An 8,205-nucleotide genomic window follows, 5' to 3' on the forward strand; every position below is an offset into this window, starting at 1 on the left:
TGGCTGACCCTGCTTCACAGGGAGTTGGACTAGGTGGTCTCCAGGGCTGCCTTCCAACCTGTGAGTCAGTAATTCCAACATCATAAACCACTGGGAGAGGGGGAAGATTTAATACTTCACATCCAAACCAAGGGCTGCCATTATCTGCTTGGAAAGCACTTAACTTTCTGCAGCGTTAACAAGCAGTCTTCTCCAGGCTATGAAAAACTGCATGTGTTGATGGAGCTGAAATGCTTGGAATAGTTTCCTGTCAAACGGGCTTGAAGAAGAGTAAGACAGTGAACTGTTCTCCTTGTTTATATATCTTTTAGCAGCTCTTCAGAGTGTTGGTGCTCTCTGCATATAAGTGATTGATGTATCACTCCATGCCAAAAGTTTTTTCAGTGCAGGTGAAAATGGTTGATCAATACCTAAGTTTAAGAAACAATCTTCAGTGGGCAGCCACAATTCTTCAAATGTCTTTCTTAAACTTACTTCTTTCTATTTAGATGGCAGTTTTGCTCAGTGTAAATGAATTTCTATAAAAGCTGCTGGGTAGGTACGGTGTTCCTTTCAGCACTACAATACCAAGAGAAATGCAAAGGCTAAGACTAGCTAGAGCTTGCTGCAAAATGGAAAAACAGTTCAGTACTTCTCCTAACTCTGTCATTCCCACCAGATTTCTTTCATTACTTTTCTCCAACATTGGAGTTTGGTCATTTCAATTATTTAAGCATTGGGGACTTTTTAGAGACAAAACACTTTTAATAATAAAAGCATAGAGACTTTTAATACTGATATATTGGCCTTGTCAAAACAAAACCAAAAATAAAAGAAAGGTGACTGTTAAATCACTAGCCAGCTGAAGTTCAAAGTAATCAAAGACTGAAATTGCTCTGATGTTGTAAAAAAAATGGAGCCAAGGTTTGATATGGTAGTGTTTCTGAACTATTACAGATATTTTGAAATGCAAGTTGGTTTTTATACCTTCTGTCTAGATTCAAGCAGTTTTATTTTAGTAGTGATGTAGTAAATGCTGGCTTGTCATTTATAATCAACCTAGAGTTACTTTGTTTCTTTTCCTTTTCCTTGAAGTAGAGTCACATTACCCATTTTTTATACTTCGTTACTTTACACATTTTCAAGACAGCCAAATCTTTTTCTGAAGATTTCTCACAAATTGCGAACTTTTAATTACTGAACTGGAGGACAGTATGGTATAAAAAGTGTTCTCACATTTCAAAATATCTGTAATAGTTCAGAAACTGCTGAAATAATACACAGAATGCTGAAAGGAAGAAACCTCTGGAATCCAACCTCCTGCTCAAAGCAGGACTGTCACCAGCACCAGATCAGGTTAGGCAAGGCCACAGTCAAAAAACCTCCAGTGATGGAGATCCAGCAACCAGCCATCTTCCCCTTTTGTCCTTTTGGTCCTTTTGCACCCATTCATACTTTGCCTGTGAACACAGTGATCTCCAGCCCTCCACACTTGTAAGCAAATGTGCTGTATGGCACAAGCACAAAGAGGACACAGCAATGTGCCTGTCAGTTGTAGTGTTTTGTAAATTGATGGAGTTATGTTTTCCCTTTCATTCTATTTCTGTATTCCCATCTTATTTTGTTGATGACTGTTTCTCCATCTGTACACAGCCATGGAATCTGATGAGCCTGTATCAGTCATCACTTCTCCAGCAGAAAAGGTCTTTCATGCAAATTGGTATTTTAACTTTAACAAACAAAGCCTCAGCAGGAGAACACTGAACCCTGTCCATTTGTCTCTTACTGCAGTTCCCATACACTTCAGGGTACACAGTGACTAAGGCTGCTGACTAATTCACATTGTTTGTGCCCTGCTAACAATAGCTTGAAGTGAAAAGGGAATCTGGAGGCTTTTAGGTATTTTTCTCTTTGTTACCAGGAAAGATTTTCAGATTCCTGAAAAAACACTCTTCTTTTTGTCATCCTGGAGGTCCTCAACTCATAGCCAGCCTATTTTGTACCCCTACTAAGCACAAACTATGTTATTTCCACGTTTTAGCTCCTAGAAAGGCTGGGTAATTTTGTCTTTTATAACCTGGGAGCAAAACCATCACCCATAAATGCAGTGTGCTCATCAGTTGGGACACCGGGGTCAAGGTGAAAAACAGCTTGGTTTTTTACAGCTTCGGGAAACCCGTCTGCTGTCTCATGCCTGTGGCCACAGGGTGGCTTCCTCTGTCTGCAAAGCTGCTCACGGTCCTCGGGTAAGGCGGCAGGGAACCCAAGTGCTACCGTGCCTAAGCAAACCCCTTCCCACGTCAGCTCCCGTGCAGGGAGAACTTCTCCAGCATCAGCGGGGGAAGAACTCAAGCAAACACACCCAAGCTCTCATATTTTCCACCACAATTCATGGAAATACGCAGAGTCAACTTCTTTCTTCCCTCCAGGTATGTGTTACCTGGAGAAATTAAGAAGAGCAGGCACCACAATGTAAACGCATGTACATTTCCTTCCACTAGGGAAACAGTGGCAAATACAAAGCTAATAATTCCAGAATAATGACTTTCTATATCTTCTCCCACTTTGCACAGCATTGTGTCCTCACACGGAACTCCTTCCTGTGTGTCCTGTTTTCTACCCCTGATTAAGTACTACACCCCCCCAGTTCAGCTGCTTTCCTTTCTGCCCTGAAGCTAAGCCTGGCAGTAAGATGTCACAGCTCCTGCTTGTTCCGTGGTTTAAGCCCAGTTGGAAATAAAACACACAACCTCTCGCTCAATCCCCCTCACTCCTTTTCAGCCCGGGGAAGTGGGGAGGAGAATCAAAAGTAAAACTTTTAGGTTGAAATAAGAACAGTTTCCTGATTGAAAACACAGTAAAATGCAATAATAATGGTAAATAATAATCATAATATAAAGGGAAAGGGGAAAAAAAAATTAAAAGAGTGAGCACAATGCAATTGTTCACCACCCCTTTCCTGAAATCAGATTGGTCCCACTTCCAAGTAACCAAGTTTATACACTGGGCATGAGTTCTATGATGTGGAATATCCCTTCAGCCAGTTCCAGTCACCCATCCCGGCTATGCCCCCACCTAGTTTCCTTTCGTGCAGCCCCTCACTGGCAGAGCACACACATACCAAATAATAATTAAAAAAAAAATTAAAAAAAAAATTAAAAGACCTTGATTTAGGATAAAGACGACTCAGCAGAAACCAAAGCTGTGGACAGGAACTTCATGTACACAGATGATCTTCCTGTTTTGGTTTTCATTCACGTTCAAGCAATAACTCAATGCACTCAAGGCTATGCTGCTGCTAGTAACAGATGAAATCCCTGCAGGAGTGTCCCTTCTGTTGATGCAGTTTGTGCCCTCCTTCCATGGAGACATGACTGGGATCCTGGGAAAGGAGGTAGTTCTTTCTTCCTCCTGACTACCCTGTCATACAGAAGTTACCTGCTTCCTGCCATAGCAAATCTGACCGTAGCAGCAGTGTGTCTGTGGCAACCTGAACTAGGAATTTTTGCAGGATCAGAAGGGAACTCTTCCTTCTACCCTGTCTGCCTGCTGAGATGCTCCCCAGGGCAGTGGTTGTTGGGCATTTGTCAGGTGCTGGTACCACCTCTGAAATGCTGATGGATTTGCTCCTCCAAAGTTCCTGTTTGTTGACAGCTCTCAGAGCAAATCCCTTCTGTTTGTTATGAGTTGCCCGGGGGGAAATATCTGTGTGGACACGTTTGTGACTGCAGCTCTGGAGCGGGGGCTGCCCATCTGGTATCACCTTGCAGCATGTAAATAGCTTGGGCTGGCTGTAAATAGCTTGGAGTGGCAAAATCCTGAGAGCTGCAGGGCTGCAGAAAGCAACCTCTCTTTATATCAGCTTGGAACTGCTGGAAACAATCTGTCTGCACAGGTGGTCCACTTCAACATTCAGCAAATACTTGAGGTAGGGACTCAGATTGAGGGGGGTTTTTTTATTATTATTTTTGCTGAAGCTTTCATTTTGCTCATCTGTTTATGTTTTCCTTCATGATTCTGCAGCTCACAATTGCATCCTTTCTCTTTTGCTTACTCACTTTCCTTCTTTGCCACGGAGAAGAAAATATTTCCTGCTTTGCCACAGAGAAGAAAAGATTTCAAGACTGGTGGTTTTGTAATCCCTGGCATCTGAGGTACAAAACTGTCCTGTTCACCTGAGCTGTCTCCTTGATTCTGACACTGTCCAATCCCTTATTCCCACCATTAAATAGCTGGTGTTGGATGAAGTGGTCTGGGCACCCATGAGTTTGCAGTATTTTGCCCACCTGTCCAGTAAGTCAGCTCCATGTGGAGCTTGAGTGGTTGTGCAGCATCTTTGAAGTGAAGAAAAAAAAAATAACTCTGAAGATTAAAAGCAGGGTGGGGGGAGGTAATGCCTTTAAAGCTTTAAAAATATTCCCATGAGTGATCTCAGCTTTAGCTGTGGTACATGTCACTCCCTGCTCCTAGATTTATCCCCCCAGTATCCCTTCCCTGATATCTTTGATTCTTACTTTTTAAAATAAAATGGGATCTTTCTTACCATTATGTTTTCCTTCTTCTGCTGCTTTTTTTCTGCAGAAACTGCTAATGCCAGCCCTCTTGATGCTAACTGCTGTTGCTTACTGTTTGGCTGGTTTTGGCCTCAAAACAGTAAATACTGACAGAAAAATTCTTGTCTTGGGTGTTGATGGCATTTGTAAGGGCAGCCTGCCCAACAGTTGCATTCATGGTGGTTGTTGGAGCTCAGCAGGGATGCCAGGCTGGGAAGTGACAGAATCCAGCTAGAGTAGACAAGATATCAAATTGGTTTTTTGTTGAGTTTTTCTGCCTCAGCCTGAGAGTCTTGGAGGAGAAAGAAGAGATAGCAAATACAAAAATCAGGTTCTGGTGTCTAAGAAGTAATCTTCTATTTAAAATACTTTTAGGAGAGTAATTAGACTTTTGGCTGTCGTTATTGAAGAAATAAGCCTAAATGTGGCTGGGTTTTGCTCTTTTCTGACACCTGTATCTATGATTATTGTCATCCAACTCTAAGCCCAGCACGTCTGGTGCCGTGTTCTGACATGTATCACTTATCAGAAGAGGAGCAACCTTGAGTCTCCTTCAAGAAAAATATCTGACACCAGATGCCTCAGTATGGCACAAGATGTCCATAAATGTTTGTTGCTCAGTTGACTCAATTTCTTTAAGTAATCACTCTGTTTGTTCCCAGTATTCAGCAGGGGCAGTAGATTTTAAGACCTCTTGCTGAATATTCAACTAAGATTGCTTTTGTTTGCTCCTGCAGGAAGGATTCCTGGTTGCTGAACCTGATGTAACTGCGCAGATGGACCAGGAAGAAGAGCAAGAAGAGCCTTGGAGGAGACACACATGGGTGAGGAGCAAGTGATGTCAGTTTATAAACACAGAGCAAGCAAAATGCTCTTCAGGCTGCCTCAGTGCTATTTGAACCACTCTGTTTTATGCAGGTCACATTGAGACTTGCTCTTTCCCCTCAGGGAAAGCAGCCTGCTTGCCTTTGTCAGCTTGCAGGTAAGGGTGTGTAGGAAAAGGGAATATTAGGAATGTGTGAAGGTTTTTTGGGGATAAGGAGACACCTGTAGTATTGCTCTTGGCTCTGCTGTTCATGGCACGTCTGCTCAGGGTCATGTGATGAGGCTGAAGAGCCTCTCCATCTGGGTTTCCATTTGCTCCCAGTCTTCCCTTTACTGCTTCTCCTACATGGTGCAAACAAGGCTCCCTAAGGTAGTAGCTTGCCTGTTTGCTGTGCCAATTCCCAGTGGGAATCACAGCCATGCATTTTGTTCCAGGTGGTGAGCTGGGGCCCCTTCCAGATCACCTTGAATGCACATATCTGCAGGACGTGCTGGCAGCGGGCTCCAGAGGAGGAGAGGAGCAGTTTGGGGACAGCATGGGAGTCAGCGTGGTTGCTCAGAGGCCCAGCAAGGTGGCTGTGAGGAGGGAAAGGAGGTTTAGCTGCCCTGCTCTGACATCAGCCTGGTGAAAAGGTGGGTGAGAAGGGCGGCAGCTTCAAGGTGGGTCCTTCACATGGAGCATCCAACCATCTGCTCCGAGTGCATCTAGGGCTTCAGCCGGTGCATCTACTGGTCCAGCACCAGCGCACGCACACCGGGGAACGCTCCTTCCTGTGCAGGGCCTGCGGCAAGGCCTCCAGCCAGAGCTCCCACCTCATCCAGCACCGGCACGCCCACACGGGCCAGAAGCCCTGCACCTCCACAAGTGCAGCAAAGCCTTCAGCCAGAGCTCCAGCCTCCTCAAGCAGCAGCGCGTCCACACAGGGCTCAAGCTGTACACATGCAGCGAATGCGGGAAGTTCTTCAGTTCTTCCGCAGCAGCTCCACCTGCATCAAGCACCAGTGCATGCACACGGGCCAGCGGCCCTACAAGCATGCAGCCTGCAGGAAGGGCTTCGGCCGGCACCGCCACCTCCTGCAGCCCTGTGGCCATGGGCAGTGCGGGAAGCGCTTCAGGCAGAGCTCCAACCTCATCAACCACACGCACACCTCTTGGGGTCTGGGTGTTGGGATGACCCCAAGATTGTAAAAGTCCTTGTTTCCCAGTCCATGCCAAAGAAGGAGTCTGAATGCATAGGACTGGCTTCTCAAGGTTGTTTCTTTTTCCTTATCTATGACATTCTTTCTCTGACCTGCTGAGTTCTGTCTAGCAAGTCGGCCATGGCATTCTGTCCCCAGTCTCAGGTGGCATTTACATTTTATACTCAAAACTACGTGTACTATGTTTACAATAATGTGCCAATATCTATCACTTATGTTAGACAGTGTGTTTCTACCTTAAACCAATAGAAAAGTGTCACCATCACACCAAGACATGGAGGACAAGAAGAAGAAGAAGGCCAGGACATGCCCAAATCCCTCCATCTGCTACCCCCTCAACCCCATTCTAAAAACCCCAAAATTCTACTTTTTCACCTTGTGCTAACTCAACTATCACATTACTCAAACCCTTGTGGCTTCTAATTCCTTGGACAAAGTTGTCAGTTTTTTCCACAGGTTAAAATTGAAGCTGCAGGTGTTTTTGACTTCATGCCAAGGTCTCCAAGCCCCCTGCCAGGGTCTCAGGGCAGCCAGAGGGATGTCCTGGACTACGACACACACCCACAGTGAAGCCGTACAAGTAGGCAGTGTGGCTGTGGCTTCAGCAGCAGCCCCACCACTGCTGCCAGCGTTGGGAGAGCTCTCACTTCCAGCCCCAGCTGGTGCAGCACCAGAAGCACCACGTGGAGTAGTTGGTGCAGAGGAGAAGGCTCCATGGATCATAGGAAGCTGGCAGGTGTTGGGAAGACATAAAGCTGCTCCCTGGACATCTTGTAAAGGGCATGAATTTTGGTGGAGGAAGCCCTCAGAGCCTGTCCCTTTTTTGTTTTCCTTTTTAAATTTTTTTTTTTTTACTTTGCGGTATTCACATTTCCTCTGAACAGAGAGAGACTTAGATTTCTCAGGATTTTTCCTGAAAGAAGCTGTGAGAGAAGCAGAGAAAAGAATGATCAAAACAATTCTTATCTCACTTGCTGCTGCTCATTGTTGTGCACATGTGGAATGTGTTAGAGAGATTGTTTACCCAAGGTGATTTCTTAATTGGACACTGGTGATGGTGATTGATTGACCAATTAGGTCACAGCTGTGGTGGTATTCTTAGCAGAGACAGTCACAGGTTTTTCTAGTTAGTTAGTTAGTGATAGTTCTTGTTAGTGTAATATAGTATAATATAGTATAATAAAGTAATTAATTAGCCTTCTGATATCATGGAGTTCTGTGTATCATTCTTCCCACATCAGGCATCGCAGCACCGATATTACTTTTTTGTTGTTGTTGGATTTATCCAAATCTGTTAGTGAGCACTGTCCCAACACTCAAGCAGGGATGCAGGCCACTGCTGAATAAATGAAATTACGTAGAGCACGTTCACTGTGGTGCAGTGTTTGTTGTGAGCCTCTCTTTTGGGGATGAAGAACAGAGGGGTACTTACACAGTATGGTACATTCAAGGACAGAGAGAACCTAGAAATGTTCCAAGGATCAGTGTCTTTTTTTGTTATTTCTAGAGAGGAGTGATTTTTATCCCAATAAAAACCAGCTAAAATTTGTACCTGTTTCCTGTACAAGCTGCCTGTGTTTTCTCTCATGGTAAGGTCGCAGCCTGGGATGATTGCTTCCCATAGAATCCATATCTCCCACATGCCAGC

General features: G+C 44.7%; 1 protein-coding gene across 3 annotated transcripts; it reads left to right on the plus strand.

The window, feature by feature from the left end:
* Window positions 1-3,562: 3,562 nt before the first annotated feature.
* On the plus strand, window positions 3,563-7,761 carry LOC110480162 (uncharacterized). 3 transcript variants are annotated; one of them, XM_021547919.2, is made up of 6 exons: window positions 3,563-3,907; window positions 4,003-4,133; window positions 5,270-5,356; window positions 5,451-5,514; window positions 5,793-5,929; window positions 6,137-7,761. In XM_021547919.2, exons 3-6 carry the CDS (start codon window positions 5,309-5,311, stop codon window positions 6,530-6,532), a joined length of 645 nt encoding a protein of 214 aa, XP_021403594.2. In that variant the 5' UTR covers window positions 3,563-3,907; window positions 4,003-4,133; window positions 5,270-5,308; the 3' UTR covers window positions 6,533-7,761. The 3 variants fall into 3 exon arrangements, 1 of the variants encoding a protein (XP_021403594.2); XR_013339440.1 differs by lacking the exon at window positions 5,451-5,514 and having other exon boundaries at window positions 5,793-5,990; XR_013339439.1 differs by lacking the exon at window positions 5,451-5,514.
* The last annotated feature ends 444 nt before the right edge of the window (window positions 7,762-8,205 follow it).

This window comes from Lonchura striata, chromosome 2 (assembly GCF_046129695.1).
Source record: "Lonchura striata isolate bLonStr1 chromosome 2, bLonStr1.mat, whole genome shotgun sequence".
Classification (NCBI taxonomy): domain Eukaryota; kingdom Metazoa; phylum Chordata; class Aves; order Passeriformes; family Estrildidae; genus Lonchura; species Lonchura striata.